This window comes from Ictalurus furcatus, chromosome 2 (genome assembly GCF_023375685.1).
Source record: "Ictalurus furcatus strain D&B chromosome 2, Billie_1.0, whole genome shotgun sequence".
In the NCBI taxonomy this organism is placed as follows: Eukaryota; Metazoa; Chordata; class Actinopteri; order Siluriformes; family Ictaluridae; genus Ictalurus; species Ictalurus furcatus.
In genome coordinates this window covers 19188688-19209794 of record NC_071256.1, presented here as the reverse complement: position 1 = coordinate 19209794, position 21107 = coordinate 19188688, and the positions used below count along the sequence as shown (strand labels likewise).

The window sequence follows — 21107 nt, the reverse complement described above, 5'->3', positions numbered from 1 at the left end:
ATGTTTGTTATTATACTCTGCAGGACTTTGCTTCTCATGCTGAATGGCTTAAGATGAGGTGAGTCACAAAGTGGTGCTTTGTTTTGCATTATACAAAAATGTGCTCACAGCTGAAACCATCGTGTCGGGAAATAAAACTATATGTATCATTTCCTACTGTCTACGTGCAGATTAGGGCCAACTGAGGCAAAGTTACAGCCTTATATTCAGTTCTATGTAAACATGGATTTAAATTTAATTTCTTTGTGATGTTAAATATTTGTCAGATTTAATATATATATATAATTAACTACAGTTTAATAATAGTTAAATGCTACAAAAACTAACTAAAAAAAGTAATGAAGGCTCTGTGACTCAGTATAAATGTGGAGGTGTGGCCTTTGTAGGTCAGTATAAGTAAAAGAAGTCTGGCCTTGGTGCCTTAGAAAGCAGTAAAGGAAGTGTGGCCTCTGTGCTTCAGTAGGAGTAAAGTAGGCGTGGCCTCGGTGCCTTAGTAACACTAAAGTAGATGGGGTGGGGACTCTCTGTGCCTTTCAGTCTGAGTTAGCAGTGTGGCCTCTGTGCCTCAGCAGCACTAAAGGAGGTGTGGCCTCTGCTTTTAAGACCAAGTAAAGAAGGTGTGGCTTCTGTGCTTCAGTAGCAGTAAAGAGGGTGTGGCCTCTGTGGCTCAGTAGCAGTAAAGAGGGTGTGGCCTCTGTGGCTCAGTAGCAGTAAAGAGGGTGTGGCTTCTGTGGCTCAGTAGCAGTAAAGAGGGTATGGCTTCTGTAATTTTCAGTCTAAGTTAAAGGTGTGGCCTCTGTGGCTTGGTAGCAGTAAAGACGGTGTGGCCTCTGTGCCTCAGTAGCAGTAAAAAGGGTGTGGCTCAGTGGGAAGTAAAGAAAGTGTGGCTTCTGTGGCTCAGTAGCAGTAAAGAGGGTGTGGCCTCTGTGCCTCAGTAGCAGTAAAAAGGGTGTGGCTCAGTGGGAAGTAAAGAGAGTGTGGTTTCTGTGGCTCAGTAGCAGTAAAGAGGGTGTGGCCTCTGTGCCTCAGTAGGAGGAAAGGAGGCATTTGCCTCAATGTAAATGTAGAGGCGTCGCCTCCAAAGCTCAGTCTTAATAAAGGCGACGTTTCTATGTCTGTTAGTAAGAATGAAAGGAGGCGTGGCCACTGTGCTTCAGTAGCAGTAAAGGAGGCATAAGCTCTGTGACTTTCAGTCAAAATATAGAGATGTGGTCTCTGTGCTTCTCTGTCCAAGTTAAGGGCGTGGCCTCAGCCGTCCTACTGGAGGAGGCGGGCACTCTTCTCCTGTTTTTAATGTTTTGAAATGTGGGAATTTTACAGACTTCTGCTGAGGTTTATGGTTGTTTTTTCAGGCTCATTAGAGAGAAAGTTGGAGAACTCACACTGTTCTGGAAACCGTCTCTGTCTCTCTCCCCCCACCCCCTCCTCCTCCTCAGGAAACTCAGGGAGCCAAAATCCTGTGAATACAGGATGAGAGGTGATTATCTCACACTCACTGCAGACGCTGTATCCACATTACACACATTTTATACAGCAGTAAAGTCACACGGCGTCCATTTGCACGTGACAGCGAGACGTGTTTTACTGGTTCTCCACGTGGGAACGTTCTTGCGAGATGAAACGTAGGCAGCAGAGTGGAGAATTCTGGAACACAGCTGTGGATTTTCAACAATTTCCTCAGTGAGTAAATCTACTGGCCCGGGCTTCCTGTCATTTCAATCAGAAACAGGAAAAGGCCTTACCCTTCTTCATCCGTACTGCTTCAGCAAGGAAAAACACAAACACACCGGCACACAGAAACACCCGGGGGAACTGAAGAATGAGGGAAGAAAAATATGTGGGGATAATGTGGCTTTTTAAAATTCTTTTAAGCACATGAATGGATTTGATTAATTTAGATTTTTTTTTACACCATGCCCCCAGTGGTGTCTTTTTTTTTTTTTTTTTTTGCATTTACTAAGAAAGCTTTGTACAAGCTTAGTTCTATATCTATAAGGTTCTACATCTATATCAATAAGGTTCTATATCTATAAGGTCTTGATATCATATCTGACAAAATGCACACCATTCATAAAGTTTATAGAATTTTTTTTTATAGAAAAATACATTTTGAATGGTAGTGTGTGTATACATTATATATATATATATATATATATATATATATATATATATATATATATATATATATATATAATTTGCTGAGTGACAAGACGAGCTTTCGCTGAAGGAAGCTGGAACTGCACAGTGGACTTTACTGTAGATCAGACCACTGAGGAACCACAGACGCATTCATTCCTCCCTACACGTCTGTCTAAACTGCTGGAGGAATTCATTCTCCACGGCTCAGAGAGTGTTATGCTTTGGTGGAGAAGTTGCTGGTGTTCTGGAGGATTTGTGGTGTAAATAGACTGCTGTATTTGATTCCTAAAGAATATGATGACGTACTTTGAATTTCTAATTGTGTGCTAGTTTTTACTTTATTAAGAAGGAGACTTATCTTTTTTCCCTCTTTCCTGTCTGAAAAGGATTGGATTCATTTTTTCCATTGTTCTGTCCCTTTACTTTAAATGATCTGACCCATTAGTTTTTAAATGAAATAATTCTCTCTCTCTCTGTACTCTTTCTATACCTCCCCTACACAATTCTATTGCAGCTCCACCCTGTGTGTGTGTTCCATATTTTTCTATTCTTTTTTCCCTTTCTTTTTGGAGAGGAGGAGCGCGCGCTTTTCACGCCCCGCCGTTCACTACTACAGCCGACTTGCAGCGCGCGCCGTCACGGGGTTTTCTTTCTTTTCTTTTTTTATTTTGCGCTTTTCCCCCCTTCTTAAACTTTTGGTGTTGGACCCTGAAGTCTCTCGGACGCCGTCTTCTTTCTCGTTTGGGACTTTTCTACTCCGGTAAGTCGGTTTTAATGAGTTTGCGCGAGCGCGGCTGTTTATACAGTATATAACGTTTGATAGCGTTTTACAACAACAACAACAACAACAACAACAACAACAACAACAAAACCCCCCACAAACAAACAGGACATTTTTCGCTTTTGTGTGTGTGTGTGTTGGCTGGGTTGTTAGTCCTGTTGTGCATTTTAGCCAAACTCACTCCTGAGTCGAGTCTAGAAAGGGGCGTTGTTCACCTCGCGCGCTTCTAAAGAAAGCTTGTTATGCTAATTAAGCAAATGAGATCGCGCTAATTAACAAGGTGTTAATCCTGCTCCATGCACGAGCTCTTATTTCGTTTAAACCACAAACTATTCAGTCGTTCCTTCAATACATTTTGGGTAATTTGTGAATTCCAATTTTTTATTATTTTATTATTATTATTTTTTTAAAGAAATAATTATTATAGAAAGTATGCAGGGAAAATTAGCAAATGGTTGGTTTAAAAATATTATAAACAAGCTGTAACCTGAAAAAAGTTTGACAATTTTACAAAAGAAATGTTTACATACTAACTGTCCAACATGCAAAATGTCGCCCCCTGGTGACCGATGATGATGATGCTACTACTACTACTACTAATAACAATGTTCTAAAGCTATTTGGTCCCTAAATTGCATTCACGCCCATTACTTGCAAAGGAGTTGCAAAAAAAAAAAAAAAAAAAACAGTAGTTTTTATCCTGCACAAGTTGCTTCTGTTAAGAAGCCATGAGTTGTTTTTTTTTCTTTCTATATGGTCCCAGAATTGCTTCTGCATCCACATCCTAGTTAAAAACACTTACAAAAAGTTGCAACAAAAAACAAACCAAACAAACATGCAGTTTAGTTTTTGTCCTGCACAAGTTGCTTTCAGCTTTTTAAAGAAAGGTACACTAAGGTGGACGTTTCTGTGAAATGTATTGCGTGTACATCCATATCCTTATCCATGTCTTCGATTAAAAAAAAAAAAAAAATGTTTTTGACTTATAAAGTTGTTTTACAAAATAAGCATTTAGTTTTTGTTCTGCTTGAGTTGCCTTTTGAACAAAGGTGCAGTAAGACAGGTTGACATCTGTCCCATGAATTTGCATGTAAGAATTTTTGCATATTAGGCATCAGATCTCACAAACCCATCCTATGTGCGTGTGTAATTGGGCGTGTGAGCCTTCAGCACATTCCATAGTGGTATGTGTTGAGGCGTTTTATTTTTTTTTGGGTGGTGAATGGAGAGAGCCTGTGTGTAGTTGGGGGTTGGTTGGATTTCCGGACTGCAACACAAACACAACGAGCCGTGCCACTACGATCTGGGCACCATGAATCCACCCAGATTTTGGATGAAAAAAAGGAACTTCAGACGAGTGCAGACACTCACAGAACAAGCTGAGATGTTTATTATTGTGTAGCGATGCAAGGTGTCTGTGTGTCCAAGTTCAAGATCAACTCAGTGGCTGATTATTATTTTATGTTTTCATTTTATTTTTAAGTCCAGCTGTGTGGAACACGGCTCCACTGCATCTTTCTTTATTATTCAAAGCATCTGTTCCACTAATCCACTCACAAAGCTGTTTCCTGACACCGCTGGACGTGTAGCACACTGACATTTTTAGAACTGGACATGATAAACACGTTGCCATGGTTACCGTAGCGTACTTAACCCGTTCAGGCTCGGCGTCCGCTATAATGACCACCACGTGATTGACTGATTTTGATAAATAATCATGCAAGTCCACTGATTGGTTGCCAAGAAGTCTTTCACAAGCTATCAGAGGTGAGCTTTGGCACTAATGTGACGTATAGAGTAAATATATTTCAACACATTTCCATTATAATAGTAATCATAATAATATTTATAATGTAAATAATACTTATGTCATAATCGATTCATATAATCAAATATTACAATTTAATCTTAATTTAAAAACAAATTATTAATATAATTTAATACTTTATTAAATGTGAATAATTATAATATTCTAATGTTAATAATAATACACATTGATGCATAGATTTCATTATATTAGCATTATATTGATACATTACTACCTTAATTACCAACAACCTTTTAAATACATAAAAACAAAAACAAAAAAACATAAGGAAGTTGAATCATTCCATGATGCTTGCAAATTAATGTACACTCTTAAAAAAAAGTTAGACCATTAAGTGTTCTTCAGTTGTTCCTTTCAGAAAGGGAAGAATTTTTTGGAAGCATATAACCCTTAACTAGCCAACAGACCCTTAAAGAACCCCTGGAGAACCCTTTTTTTCTCCCATGAACAGTGTGTACTGTATACTAACTGGGTAAGTGTGTGGTGTAAACTGCAAATTACTGCTGATTATCAGTGATTGTCAAAAGGGTTCTTGTTAGGTTCTTTAAGGGTTTGTTGGATAATTAAGGGTTCTTGGCATGCTAAAAAGGTTATGTGGAAAACTTTCTGGTAGGGGAAACACTCTGCTGTTGGGTTCTACACAAGGACGAGCGAAGAATCCTTAAAGTGAACGACCACAATAACAACATTATGTGTGTTGAATTCTTCCTGTACGAGAAAACTTCTTGATCCTGATTGTTTAATTAGAAGTTCTGGAAGTTAAGCAAGACTCAGAATTCTGAATTACTCTCTGAGCATTGTTTCAGTGAGATCCCTGCACAAAATAACCCTATTAAAGGTTTGACATTACCGGCTGAGCTTTAGACGTGTTGACATCTTTGATTAGCCGTGAGAAACGTTCAGAATTTATTTTGGAAAGCTGAGGGGAACGAATTAACGCTTCTGAACTTGAGCAAGTTTATCGTTTATTCTTCCTCGATGAGATCTTCTCTGGGAATCAGAGGTTGATATTGGCCGGAGTTGGAGCTCTCACGTGATTGATCTTAGAGAAGATGAGGCCTAAGCTTTCCGGCGTTTCTGAGGACTCTGTCATGCCGGTGCTGAAAATGCACTTTTTTTTTTTTTTTTCCTGCAACGCTTTGAATTCCATGTCAACGCTTTTCGCTTCAGAGACACGGAAATGTGATGATCCATCAGTCTCCTGCTCGGATCTGCGGAAGCATTTGCATTGCAAAGTGACCGTCACAGTTGCAGAATGTGTGATTAGCGTCGCAGTGCCAGGAAGAAGGAAGAGCGCGGTGGAAAAAACGAGGGCGACATTACGGTCTGCTTCTGCCACTTCTCTGATAAAAAGGAAAAATAATTTATGAATCGAAGGCATGATGTCATTTTATTTTTCTGTGTCTGGGAAAGCTTTTCCAAACTGAGAATAATATCCAAAATGGCTTTTCAATATGAAAATATTTTCATCTTTTAACACTTTTTGATGTTGGGTGTGGAGTCTGCTTTTAGAGAGTGACAATAAATTGCTTGGGTGTGGTTTCATATGTCATGAATTACAAAAAAAAAAAAATTGACCAGCAGTCAAAATTCCTGAAGCTTCTGGCTACAATGATGTTCCCTGTTCCTGGCTAAGACTCACAGGCGGGAAGAAACGGAAACGTCCCTCAAAAGGGTGGGGGTCTACCAGACGTAAAAACAGACGTCCACTTAAGCAGGATTGAGGGATTTTGCTCTCTCTCACACACACACCCACACACACAAGGAAAATGAGATGCGCCTGGCATGTTGGAGCAGTTTTGTTTATAAATGAGGGGACTCTGCGTTCAGAGTATTATATTTACGCTCACATGACAAAAATAAGTGGCGTTTTAAACACGAGCGCTTGGCATGCCGAGTCACAATCTGTTATTCGCATGAAGAGACTAAACACACAAGTGGCACAGGGAGCCGTTGCTCAGATCAGAGATCTTAGGCTGTTGTTTCATCCCCCTGATCCCACGCATTAGTTGCAAAATTCTCAAATTCGAAACGCCCCCACTTCCTCGCACGTTAGCATAATATGCCACAGATGGAAAAGCCAAATGGAATCCCTGAGTGCAGTCCGTGTGAAGCAACAGGAGGCTCAGACAAGGCTTCTGTCTATCTCTCTCTCTCTCTCTCCATCTGAAGATCAAAGTTTCTGGAGAGGATCCAAAAAGCGTGTGAATCAAAGTTCCTCGCTCCTTTGGGCTGTCCAAGTCTGGAATGTTGCACAGTGAGACTCAAAGTGGATATTGTGCAAAATGAAACGGAAAACAATGTGTCCAGAGCCCAAATCCAGACTTTTAACTCTGTAGTGGAGGTACAGCACTGAAATACAACGACACAAATCATAAAGCTTCAGATTTATTTGTTTTGGCAGAAAGTTTGATCTGAAACCACTTCTAACTACGTAGAGGCAGTCAGGTCCACCAGGTCCAAAATCTTAAAACAATTCCAAAGGAAGCTGAACAAAATATGAAGTGTATACAATGGCAAATGTTAGAAAAAAGGAAGCTACAAATGAATAAATAAATGAATTAAAAATAATATAGGCAGACATTTATCAGCAGTTAGCTATTCCAGGCACACACTCAACATGTTTTGAGAAACAAAATTTCCTAAAAGCAGCCCAACAACCCACGTCATTACTTAATCATTCAACTCTGTTTTTGAACTAGACCAATTTTGAATGATCCAAACTTTCCAACAATTTTTAAACTAGTTCAGTTCAGTCCAACCAGACCAATTTCACCCTAGTCCAATTATCCATGTTTCAAACTAGCCAAATTTCCAACCAACTAGATTTTCCAACTGGCCCAGTTTTCCAACCAGACCAAGTTTCAAGGTAGCCAATTTTTTTTTTCCAACTAGCCAAATTTTCCAACAGCCTAGATTTTCCAACTAACTAAATTTTTTAACTACTCCATATTTGACCTTGACCAATTTCGGAACTACCCCAATTTAGTGGGAAAGCTAGAACAATCCATCTATATGATGACAGTAAATTACATTGTACTGTACCTTTTTAAGAGTATTGTGAGAATCCCTGGCACTTCTGTTACACTGATGGTCTCCATTGTTAATCGTTGGAACCTGATGATAGCTGACTGGATGTAAATTTTTATTTTTTTTTAACCAGGGATAGAATTGATAAGTCGAGGGTTAAGGGCCTTTGCCCTTAAGGGTTAACAGCGACTTAACCTCCCATGATAGCGTCATGTTGTTTGGACAGTCAGATGAGAGGGTCTTGAGTAGATGAGTGACGGAACATCTTAAAAACTTTACACTGTTATTCTGACTGTGGACATTATCTCTCCTCGTGTTTCTCAAGATGATTTCTCCTTTGTGTTAATTCCGCACTAGTTCCAGGTCTTCGGTGGGTGGGGCTGAGGTTACGACGGAGTTACGAGCCCTGAAGCAGAACTCGCTTTGTGTCTGTGCATTAAAACCTCAACACTGGCTGCCTGCCAACTCTGGCTTTTGTGTTTTCTCCAGAAATAGGCCTCATCGCTGCACTCAATACGACACCCCAAGGAACCACGAGGAAGAGACAATTAAAGAGGTCAGAGGCCGAGCTGAGTCTCTGCTTTTACAGATTCACTAATCAACAGTGGTTGAGGTTTTGAGCCATAAAAAGTGAGGCTTGTAAACATCTGCAGGCGTCGCTCAGGGCCTGTGAAAAGGCGCTTTGTGCTGAACTGTGCTTTGGGACAGAACTTTGGTAAACAGAAAGGTAATTGGGGAAGGTAATTGTCCTCCAAAGTTGAGTTTCTTTAGCCCTCGGGAAGGTAAGACTGTGATTACAGGCAAATGTGAGTATGCTGGAGCACAGAAGGTTCCAGAAAGTCCTGCTTTTCAACAACAGTAATTTGAGCTGCTGCCATACAGTTGCACAAGGAGTGGAAGATGTCTTCATAAGTATGGGACATGAAATAAAAGGTGCATTTTGACATCTGTAGCTTTATTAAAGCCAGACTTAATTTATGACTTGGAATAAATTAAGCTTTGATCTTTATTCCATCAGTCCTCGCGGCCTTGCTTTCTCTTCCTGCAAGATTTCTGTGCTGCAAAAAAGAGCTTCTTGTTTCAACGCCGTTCTTCGTTCTTTCCAGGAGAAGAACTCTGCACCTTCATTCACTGCAGCTCGTGAAACGACTCGCGTCTCGTATTTTTCCTTCCTTCCTACGAGTTGGAAACTGCGGAATAAACCCGCTGACGCTGAATACCTAAGAGCTGAACGTCAAGACCACAGCTGCTGTAGAGCTGAGCGCTAAAACATTTATTGCACGGATTCCCTCAGTAGGGAAACTCTTTTTCCTTCTTCCCTTTTTCTTCCCACTCCAACACGTCTGGGTTGTCTGAGTTACTGTCCTAAAAAGGTCATGTGGTCCTTTACAGGACTTTTTGAGATGTCTTGCTATCAAACATCAAACTTTCAGACAAACCCTAGATTCAGAAACCACTTAGGATTTAGAAGGAGTCTCCAGTGTCAGCAATTTGTAACAGGAAAGAAGGAAATCTTCCAGACAGAGGAGTTTATACGACAAGATTCGTATTTTATGTATATGTATATATATGTATATGTGTGTGTGTGTGTATGTATGTATGTATGTATGTATGTGTATATATATATATATATATATATATATATATATATATATATATATATATATATATATATATATATATATATATATATGTATATATATATATATATATATATGTATATGTATATATATATGTATATGTATATATATATATATATATATGTATATGTGTGTATAAGAGAGAGAGAGAGAGGCTGGTGAGGGAACGACTGTTTATAGCTGCTATAATGTAAGTGAGAACAGGAACTAACCTGTTTCAAGGGCATTAAATGTAACTATAAACGGACAAAAACATGTCATACTTTAGGCGAAAACATTTGAATTGCTGTCAAATTCCTGTGGAACAAGATGAATAAAACACTTAAAACTTCAGTGTGGTAACAGTAACTCCACTTCACACATCACACCACCTGTCACTGATTATTTTCCTTTAAGAGCATGACACACAATGGTTTATTCCTAACTTAACCAGCACACATTATCAGCACCATTACATGATCTGAGATGATCACATTCCCACATAGTTTTATCATATGTACCAATTATTCATTTCATAATTATTTCCCTTAATACCACAGAACATCTTAAACGTCTTCTGAGCCACACAGGGATCTCCGACATTTCTTCCATGACTGCATCGGCCAACCTGGAAGCTTGGATGCAGACTTATGTGGCTTTTGTGTTATATGAAAAAAAAAAACGCTCAGTTGAAATGTTCGAAAGCCGAGTCAGCGTTTTCCACTGAGCAGGATGAGGGGAAAGACTTGGGCAGATTAGCAGCTGGATTCGTCTCCAGCGTATTTACACATTTTGCTTTGAAGAAAGACGGGACTATGGATTCTGTAATCCTGAAAAGCTGTAGACTAATCCCAGGAACTTTTCCAAGATAAACTTGTAGGTTTTGGTGTTTCATCCCAGTGCACACAGCCTTGCATTAGAGGAATTTCTTCCGTTTATTTACGTTGATTTTTCTCTTTTGAATTCCAAGTGCAGCAGCTGTGATGCAGATGTTTACAATAACTGAGTGATGAATTTGAATGTATAGACGTCATATAGGTGTACGTTCATCTGAAATATTTCCAACATCCATTATTTAAAGATACTGTATGTATTTGTGTAAATTGGTCCTTTTTCAAAAATTAATTCAAGCCAAACCGCTTACATACAGACTGCATTTAAAATTCCTCATTTTTTCCCCCTCCGTTTTTCTCTCTGCCGCTCTTTCAGTCCTTCTTATTGTTCTTGTATTATTTCCCTTTTCATCTTCTTCACCATCCTCTTTCTTTATTCCTCCCAATGTTTCTTTCTGTCCTTTTAAACATAATATTCCTCTTTATTTCATCAAGTCAGTTTCTCTTTCCCTCCTTTCGTTCTTTCTTGAATCTTTCATCTTCTTCTATTCCTTCTTTCTTTTTCCCTTCCTTCCTTCCTTATGAGCCAGTATTCAATTTGAGCTTAAAAAGCAAGTAAACTAGAGTTAAGTTTCTCGAGAGCTCAACACTAGCGCTTTAGCCGTCTTGGGATTCAACCTCACAACCTTCTCATGACTTGAACAGGACCTTAAACGCTGAGCATCACATCATCACAGACTCGTTCATGCTCTTTAAAGCGCCACAATAGCACTGTTGTTTCTGCACTGCCTTTGCTAGATGATTGTCCATTGCTAAGCTTAACTATGAGAAAGCTTGAGATGCTGTTTTACTTCTGTGAGAGTTTTAATATCAGGAATTTCCTTCTGAAAGTTGATCTCATTGCCACCCGTGGAGAATTTGGCAATGTAAGGAAGAAACCAACACTGGTTCGTTTGTTTTAACTCTGTAGGGTGTTGTCCAAATGTCAATTATCACAATCCTAGCTGTTTTACGTTGTTATTTCAGCTAATGGCCAATTCGAACTGTTGTTGGGATCTCTCCGAGTGGTCCTGGCTTGGTTTTATATTGCATGGCACTATAAAAAGGTTAAAAAAGCTGCTACATCCAGGTTATCATCTTCTGATATCAGGGTCCTCTGATCTCATACTAAATATTTTTCACTTTAGTAATAGCGATAAGGTGTTGCTGTAAGGTTGCACCATTTTCTCATTATTTTCTTTCCACCAATGACGAGTTTAAGATTATGCTCAAGAATTAATAATCGTTGCATCAAATGGAAAAAATCCAACCTGACCTCAATCTGGTGCTTCAGGCCAATATCCATTGGTGCAGCCTTAATGTGTAGTTCGGATCACTAATAAAAAATTCTTTTTGAAAAGATTTTGATTCATTAAAAGTAATTATTCATTTTGCAACTGAGTCAAAACACACAGATGAGTATGGATGAGTGGTTACATGGTGGACTAGACTTTAAAATTTATCTACAATAGAATTACAAGAAAATAAACAATATTTTTTTAGATTTGCAGTTAGCCTCGAGATATTGGGGGGGGGGGGGGGATAGGTAAAGACCTGAGCGTTCAGAGAAGGGAGAGAGACATGAGGGGAAAATTCATTTTAAGGTGTGTGCAGACTTTTTCACTCAACTCTAAACACCCTTTTTGTATCTCATGTAGATGTTTCATTTTAGTACATAAAAGTTCCTTATATTAAAAAAAATATATGATTGCATTTTGGTTGGTTTGTTTTTTATTTCTTCCCTCCACCCCTTTGTTTGCATTTCGTTCCCTCCATTTTCCCCGGCTCCTCCCCTCAAGCTGTCCTACATCTCTTGAGTGAATCCACAGAAGGCAGTAGCTGCATAAATTTAGACCATGTGCATAACAAGTCCGTACCCAACCTCCCACTGTATGTTCATCCCCCCCAAAAATGTAGATGGCTAAAAAAACACTCCGTCCAGCTCGGGGGGAGGAGGTGTTTGGTGTCATACTCCACACACTGGTGCACGTTTGTCAAGACTCGTAGCTGATGGAGTTCTCAGTGCTGAAGAATAAGGCTCAGATTTAAAGAATACCTCAGACTGCAGATCTTTATAGCTCATTCTTATCGTCCTCTCGATTGAAGGTCCGCTAATTACCAGGTTCTTCATTTCCTTCATCAGAATTCGGTGCATACCAGAACATACCAGAAGAACAGAGTTTTAATGCCTGTGGTAATCCCTTGCTCCATAATTATAAGTCCAGACCCAGAGAGAATTCTGTCCTGGTAGGGCTGGGCAATATGACAATAATATCACAATATTATATCAAGATATATGTACGATACATGGTGTATATCACGATATATAATTTAACTAACAAACTGCCAGCGTTTAAGTTGTACAGACTGAATGACGTTAATGTTAAACGGAGGTACGTTTAAACAAATGTATCAAAACGTTTTCTTTTACAAAAGTCAGTAGGACATTTTTCTTTGTCTGGTTGTTAGAAGAGTTAAGAAAAAGAAAAGTAGGTGGAAGAGAGACAAGCTGCAGATTTCCTATGAAATGTTAAAAGATTCACTCAGTAAATATCAGCATGTGGTCAAAGCTGCAAGAACAAAATGTTTTTCAGATTTAATTAATAGATATGTACATTGTCCAAAAGTTGTGTGTAGTACCGCAAACAAGGCGCTAAACCCGGCTACTTCACCTTCAATAGATTTAACCTCTAATACCTGTGAAGATTTTTACAACTTTTTTGTAAATAAGATTGATATGATCAGATCACATATTAAACCCTCTAATATTGATTTGCTGATTTCTGTTTCAAGTTCTGTTTTGAATCTGTCTCTCTTTCAACTTTAGCACACACAATCAACAAATATGAAACCGACATCTACTCCTTCAGATCCTATTCTTACTCGACTTTTGAAAGACCTGTTTGAATCAGTTCAGGATTGATTTTTAAGAATGTACTTGTTTTTAAAGCTCCACAATGTATCACAGATCTCCTAAGACTTTATAGTTCATCAAGGCCTATGAGGTCGACAGATCAAATGTAGTTGGCTGCCCCTCGGTCTAAGCAAAAGTCAAAGGGTGATCGGGCATTCTCTGTACTTGCTCCCAAATTATGGAAAAATATCCCCCTTTATATTCGCTTGGGCCCATCAGTGGAGATTTTGAAGTCTCAGCATTAAATTGTGGGAACTCTGAGTACTTGAGATTTGTGTTCTGATATTAATCACTTTAATGTAAATTAATGACTATTAATCACTTCTACTTTGTATATGCAGTTTTTGTTGGAGTTTGTATTGCTGTCGATGTGTGTGCTGGTGTGTCATTTTACTGTTCTTTGATTTTATGGTTGTGAAGCACTTTGTTCAACTCTGTTGTTTTTAAATGTGCTATATAAATAAATTGAATTGAGCTCACTGATCCTGAATCTCTGCCTGATTTGGGATTGCACAAGTCTTTATATTGCATCTTGTAAAATAAATTAGGATTCATTAGTTCCTGGTTTGCGCCTAAAATTCACAGCTAAAAAAACCCCATTGTGTCTGGGAGAACCTCTCTCTCTCTCTCTCTCTTTTTTTTTTTAAGTAAAGTGAAAGCAGAATGCATTTGTAAGATGTGTACACACTTCTGTATTACTCTGGTTGGCCAATTTAACTGCTTTTAGACCACAAAAAAAGTTTCTGGATTCCTGTAAACTGACAACTAGACATAAAAGACGAGTGCCGCAGCTGCTGCCATGCTATAAAAATGTTCTTGTGGGGAATTAGATTACTCTTAAAAGGCAGCAGAAAAAGCAGAGTCTATGTGTGAGAATGACCTGGTAGGCAGTCGTGGATGTTCTGTATATCCTGCTGAGCCATTTATTGTAAATTTCTCACTTTAAGTGTTTAAGTGTTTTTGTGTAAGCAATAACACACTTCAAGCCAGCTGTTATATGAAAATACATTTACATTTATTCATTTAGCAGATGCTTTTATCCAAAGCGACTTACAAATGAGGAAATACAAGCAAATATAACAGCAAAATAATCTGAAAAAAAGTAAAAAAGGCCGTTACCATTCTGAAGACGATCATTTTCATACAACAGCATGGCCTAAAGTGCGTTATTCCGCTTAAATCACAGAAACTCGTCAACAATTGACATTTTTGTATCAATTAATATACAAAATGTTCTGCTTCCTTACTGATTATAGTTACAGGTAAGAGACAAGATGGTTCCTGTTCTCACTTGCATTATAGCAGCTATAAACCGTAGTTCCCTCTCCAGCCTCTGCGTTCTCTCACTTAAAACCAAAAACGCAGCTTGGCGTTGTTTGTTACAGAGAAACAGCAAAGTATAAACTCCTCTGTCCTGAAGATGTCGTAAAACTTCCAGCTTTACCTCTGACTGTTACAATGCGCTGACACTGGAGACTCCTTCCATAAGTGTGTAATGAATGTCTTCTTACAGAAAATGCCACCATATCAATGATTACATACATTTTTCCTTGTTAAAAAACAGCATGCTTTTCTAGAAAAAAAAAAAACCTAACCCATTAGAACAAGCTCATTAAGATATGCCTTACATCTGGAGCTACTGTCAGAGCTGTGCTGTTATATAATAATCACACTGAATTCAACCACACTGTGGTATTTTAAAGAATAGTTCGTTACAGAGAGGTTTACAAAAGGTCCTTCGTTAGAGACTCTCCCAACGTTTATGACTTTTAGAGACATAAATATCTCAGAAGAGAAATCTTCGAAATCCTAGCTTGAGGTTTTAATTATGAATGTGGTTTTGGCTGAGGAATTTCTAGTACTAAGGCAGTCTTAAACGCTAAGTATAAATACTGTAACAGTCGGCCCCAGTTCCACTGGCACCATTTATTCAACCTCCTTGTAGAGGAAGAGAGAGGAATTTGTCCTGTGAGCTCGAACTCCTGCTGGGTGGAGGTCTAATCTGCACTATTTTTATTTGATCAGTGTCAGATACATATTTTTGGTTCATTCTTTCTCACGTACAATGAGTGCTGAGGTTTTTACTCGACTTTCCCAATCCGGGCTTGAGCTAAATTTATAGGAATTCTAATAAACATGACGAATGCCAACACTTGTTGGATTTCACATGAACATAGTTATGATCGTGGAGCCTTTCCTGACTGTTATCTGGGCTACTTGAAACTTTGTGCAAATACTTAAAGCTCAAATGTGAGACAGTGTTGTTCCTCTACATTCTCAGAAAGGTTATAAAGAAGAGAAAGACAGAACAAAGCTGCAGTTTGGGATTGTTCTGTGGCTGTTTTTAGCTACCAGTTTGTCTATGCATAACCATATGCTCTAGGATTGAGATGCTACAATGTTGCTGAAAATCTCGACACTAGTTTTAAACCTTTGGCCACGCTTACTACTGGAGTGGTTTGGGTTCAAAATGGTGAACGATGTGCCTCTGTCCAAAGCTGATTGAGAAGACACCACTGTGGGACGATTTAGACACGGAGTTTCCTTATACTCATTAGCCTCGCAGAACCTGAAGAAGGAAACCTCAGACACCAAACCCATCTTGGCTCATGGACTGGATTTGAAATGTTATTATTTACCGGATGTGAACTTTAAGGTCACCGAGGTTTATGTATTTAGTCAGTGGAAGCCCATGAGGCCCCGCTGAAGTTTGGGTCTCAAGGCTTTACAGCACTCGTAGCCAAATCCAACTCTGAATGTAGGCTCAGACGTGAGCTCAGCGTGAACACTGCCACAGCATGACCTCATCAACTTTATGGCAGAACAATGTGCTCTCGGGCTAAACATGGTGAAGTTTGGGAAATTCTTGAAATATTCTGAGGCACAGCTTATGATCAGAATGGCTTCATGTGTTAGTCAATATGCTCAATCATTCCTCTCGTTTTTGTTTATTTGGTTGTCGCACAGCTCTCATCATAATGAGATCTCGGGGAGCTTTCTTTATTGCACACTATAAGATGACGCTGATAATTAAAACATTCTGGAGCCGAAACTGCCTATTTGACTGTTTGTTTGTTTTTTGTCCCTTGAGGAGCAAAAAGTTTTCTTTGTTCCATATGTAGGCAATTAAAAGGTCGAAAGGTCTGTATCCGGCTTATGTGGCTCTAGTATAAAATAATCAAGAGGGAGGGCGTGTCAGATTGCCACGGGGCTTGGCGTTTTCTTCTGCTCCGACACACCTGAGTCACCAGCTAATTAACGAGCTGCAGCAGGTGTGAATGAGGAAGTGAAACTCTAAACTGTGAATTTCCATTTTTAGTCTCTTTGTTTGACAGGTGCTTTTTTTATTATTATTATTTATTTTATTTTTTTAAAGCAAGTTAAACAAAAGCGAAAACAACTTGTATGTGAGGCAAAATACAGTACAGGCAGAGCGACAACAGAGACATGTTTCACACCAGAAACAGGTGCAATATACTCAGGACTGCTTCATGGACTAGACACAAAGCTGTCAGTCAAACTCTGAACTAATTTAATAATGCTAAAATTCCAAGAACTTTTCCACTGCATTGTAGTTTTTGCAACAGAAAACAGGAAGTCTGCTTTTGGCCAACAGTCCAGTATCAAAGGTTCTAGTTGTACTGTTTTTGGAACCAGCTGATGATTAACACAAGCCAGAACTAAAGTGGTGCAAATGAACTGGACCACCAAGGTCTGCTGATTCTGTTTGAGCCAGTTTCTCTTTTAAACATGCAGTGAAAAAAAAAATGCCCAACAAATGCTGGTTTTGGTTCTGGATTAGAATGTTAAAGCATCTAGTCCAGGCATATATGTTGATTTATCCATTGGCAATTGTATCTACAGTGACATTTATGTGAGGAGCTAACAGCAATACAATTACTGCAGAAGTTTCCATCAGACCATCTGACTCTAGACCCAGTGCTACACAGTGGTGGCCACAGCCACTAGGGTAGGTCCTGACAGGGTAGTCAAGGGTAGACTGCAGCAACTACGGTAGGTCCTGACAAGTGACACACCGTGTAGATGTGGTTCCTTTCCTATAGATGAGCATTAAGGATTTGAACTTGATGCAAGAAGCTACAGTAAGCCAGTGGAGTGTGCTGACTAGGGAATGTAAGGTGCACATGACTAGACAGGCTGCTATACTTGCCACATGGGTTAATATTGAAAGCTGGGTTCAGAGAGTTGAGTCGAGTCAATATTATACAGCTCAGATCTGCAAGATCAGGAGACTGAGGTAGTTCGTTACATTACAGGACTTGCTTTGAAAGGTTGAGTCTTCATACAGGTTGAGATGTTTACCAACTAACATGTTGACCAAAGGGGACAAGCCAGAATGCTTAACAATAATAGACCTGTTCTTTCATGTGCAGTCCATGTGTAGGATCTCATCTTAATGGGAATGTTCTTGTTTCCCTCAGGTTAGTCTCATCCTCCTGCTCCAGTGTCAGCCATGTTGGTGATTTTGGCTTTCATCATCCTCTTCCACATTATTTCGGCAATACTGCTTTTCATATCAACTATCCACAATGTGAGTATCTGATCATTGTAAGGAGCCGAATCCTTTCTACCCTCCTGTGGTTTCATCCCCATCCAATTCTCAGTTCAAGAACTTTTTCAGGACATAAGTTAAATGCAATTGGATCTGAGACTGAAGAACAGGCCATAACGGATGCTGGATAAAATGTTAAAAGTTAAAAGTAAACGGTGAAGGAGAGGGCATTTTTCAGGAATGGATGATTCATTCAATTTCTTCTTCTCATAGTGAAACAAACCCTATAATTTACTGCCATTTTTGATGATTCTGCCACTCACAGGCTTGGTGGTTTACAACAAACGGGGACTTCTACACAGATCTTTGGTACATATGCAACGTCACTTGTAAAGAGATTCCAAAAAGTGCATCCAGTGAGGCAGGTAAGTTGTTAGAATCAGATTTAACATCTTTAATTTCTACACAAAATGATTACCAGGTTCAATATTGTCACAAATCAGTCAAGTTACATCATCTGTATACCCTTTAAGCATTATACTTAATAGGTTTGTCAAATTGCCATCACCATTTACCCTTGACATAACCCTCGTCCGCATCTTAAGGCCCATTTTGATACTTTATTATCCAAGTGATGTGCGTTAGTTGACCCCTTTGAGTGGTTGAGGGATCAAGTTAACAGAACTGATACTGAAACAGAGATTGGCAGGTTGGCCAGTGATCATTACCCCATGGGTCCTGGTGGACCATGATGGTAGTAGCAATACAGAGCCAAACTTGAATAAGCCAAGCTGGAATAACAGATGATTAGCCTTCTTTGAAAGGTTGAGTTGAAGGTCTGGATTTAGACCTTGTGCTACACAGTGGTGGTATCACCAGATGCCTTTCATTCAAAAACCATGGTGATTGTGGTGAAACGTAGGTCCTGACAAATAACTCCATGTAGGTGGACATAGTTTCCTATTGGGAAAGAAGAAGAATGTGAAGTGCACATGATTTGGTTGATTGACGACCAGATGGTTTTCCATGCTTGAGTCATCCTCGATGGTTTAATAAAGACTCTCTGACTTCAGAGAACTGTGGGAGTCTATTCGCAAGGTGAGAAATCCCAGGACAAGTTGTAGTATTGCATAAATCTGACAGGTACAGTCTAATCTTCTAGATACTATACAGGTCAAACCTGCAGGATACGGACACCACCACAAAGTGGTCTGTAAAAGCAGGTTGGCCATCGATTATTACCTCAAAGTTACTGGTGGTCTTTGATGGAAGTAGCTGTGAGGAGCCATATTTAATAATGCTTTGTTTATAGTACTTGTTGGGATGTTGTGCAATACATTTGGCAAACAGGGTCGCAGAGGAAAGGAATCGCAGATTAAATGAATTTAGATCCGTTTTCAAAAACATAAATAGATTCCAGTCACACTCATTGCAGCTGTAAATCCTGTAGAAGAACCTGACCCTTTCTTTCTTCCTTTTCTGACCAGGTTATCTTCAGACCGTGCAGGCTGCCATGATTCTAGCCACGATCCTGTGCTGTGTGGACTTCTTCGTCTTCGTCCTTCAGCTTTTCCGTTTGAAGCAGGGCGAGAGATTTGTCTTCACGGCCATCGTTCAGCTCTTGTCTTGTGAGTTACATGGACAACACCGGTTATTTTTGTTCTTATAGTAAAATGCTGAGCGATGGTGTAAAGTGTATTATAGCTACCACCATGAAGTTGATTATTTTTCTATACACCACCTACTGTATGTCTCAGAGTATTTTATATACCACAGCAATCAGACATTACATTTTTAATATATTAAATGATGATTAATGATTTTATCCATTTATAATTACATTTATTGTTGTGGAGCGTCTGTGAAACAAGCTTGGTCCTGTTCTTATGTCTGTTATAGCACCTATAAACAGTCGCTCCCTCACCAGCCTGTCTCTTCTATCTCTCCTGAAGTTAATAAGACAAAAATACACAGCTTGACATTGTTTGTTACCAAGAAACCACAAAGCATAAACGCTTCTATTCTGAACATGTCAGAAAGCGTAATGTTACAGTTTTTCCTGATTGTTACGGCAGAATCCTTCCATAAATGTTAAATAAACGTCTCCTCACGTCAAGCTGTTGCTATAGAAACGATAACATATTCGAATAAGTGCATTATTATATACCTATGATTTGCTGCTACTGTCAGAGAACATAAATCAACACCATCCGACCAATCCAAATCCAGAATTCAACAGTGCTGTGGTGTAAATATACTCATTGTTCTTTGCAAAACCACTCAAAGACTTTTTCACATATTTATTTATTTACTTACTTACTTACTTTTTTATTTTATGTTCCCCTCTGTGCAGCACTGTGTGTGATGATCGCCGCATCCATCTACACGGCCGAGCGGACAAGTTTCCAGAGCGCGAGTGTAAATGACGGGAACTATGGCTACTCCTTCGTGCTTGCCTGGGTGGCCTTCCCGATGACGTTCATCAGCGGCCTCATGTATTTAGTGCTGCGCAAGCGCAAGTAGACGCCTTACAACAGCCCACCTCAACCGGCTGCGACCTTCGCCAACAGAATTTATTGTGTAAATATGTTTTTGTTTTTTAAATGTGGACATCCAAAACATTGTCAAAACATATCGTTAAAAAAGAATAACGTTAAAGCATAAAATACTGGAAACTAATTAGTTTTTCTTTTCTGTGCTACAGTATGGAGTTTTAACCCTTTTTTTGTTGTAAATTGGTTTTTATTTTTGGAAATTTGAGCAAAATTTAGATACGATTTAATAAGATATAAATTAGAAATAGCAAAACCACTAAATTTTTTTTTTCAGAAACTACACATTGTGAATTAGGCTTTATCAATACTTGACCATTTCTAACATGTCAGATAAAACTCGTGCTGGCAGTTTGTCGAGGACCACATCATACTTGAAGCTGAACAAAGCAAGGCCGGATGTGTACATGACGCCTTTTTTGTGAAAGTTCGTATTCTGTTTTTTGTTTTCTTTTGTAAACTAAGGTTGTAGTTATACTGCATGTTTTATTTTACTTGCATTTAGCTTACCATTGATATCAATTGTAGCACGGATTATAGTTCATTAGGCAGTGTAATAAGCTTATAGGGAAAGATTTGGGTTTGAGGATAAAATGGTTTTTTAATTATTATTCTTGTGTGTTTGACAGAAATGGTTCAAATAATGTAGAAGTTTATTTATGTTTTTTTTGTAATGAAGTATTATTTCATCAAGCTTGAACCCATTTTACTGAAGGCTTTTTATTTCTAATGGAGTGAAATCATAATGGCAGCTTTCTTTCTTTTCCTTTTTTAATCTGTTTTGCTTGTTCTTTGTGTTATGATCTATCCAGTTGCCTGTATTTCCAGTGACCTGTCCCCACCAAGGGCTAATTTTCTG

The 21107-nt window shown here is 38.9% G+C and overlaps 1 protein-coding gene across 1 annotated transcript; it reads left to right on the top strand.

Moving 5' to 3' along the window:
• The first annotated feature begins 2695 nt into the window (after nt 1-2695).
• Nucleotides 2696-20548, top strand: emp2 (epithelial membrane protein 2). The gene is made up of 5 exons (XM_053652165.1): nt 2696-2899; nt 17626-17735; nt 18022-18121; nt 19184-19324; nt 20050-20548. Exons 2-5 carry the CDS (start codon nt 17658-17660, stop codon nt 20217-20219), a joined length of 489 nt encoding a protein of 162 aa, XP_053508140.1. The 5' UTR covers nt 2696-2899; nt 17626-17657; the 3' UTR covers nt 20220-20548.
• Nucleotides 20549-21107: the final 559 nt, after the last annotated feature.

What these genes read in the sequence shown, in the direction of transcription:
- emp2 (XM_053652165.1), top strand. Translation starts at nt 17,658, where the DNA reads ATGTTGGTGATTTTGGCTTTCATCATCCTCTTCCACATTATTTCGGCA. An exon ending in TCATATCAACTATCCACAAT is followed by an intron (nt 17,736 to 18,021) that starts GTGAGTATCTGA and finishes TGCCACTCACAG; the next exon opens with GCTTGGTGGTTTACAACAAA. An exon ending in AAGTGCATCCAGTGAGGCAG is followed by an intron (nt 18,122 to 19,183) that starts GTAAGTTGTTAG and finishes TTTTCTGACCAG; the next exon opens with GTTATCTTCAGACCGTGCAG.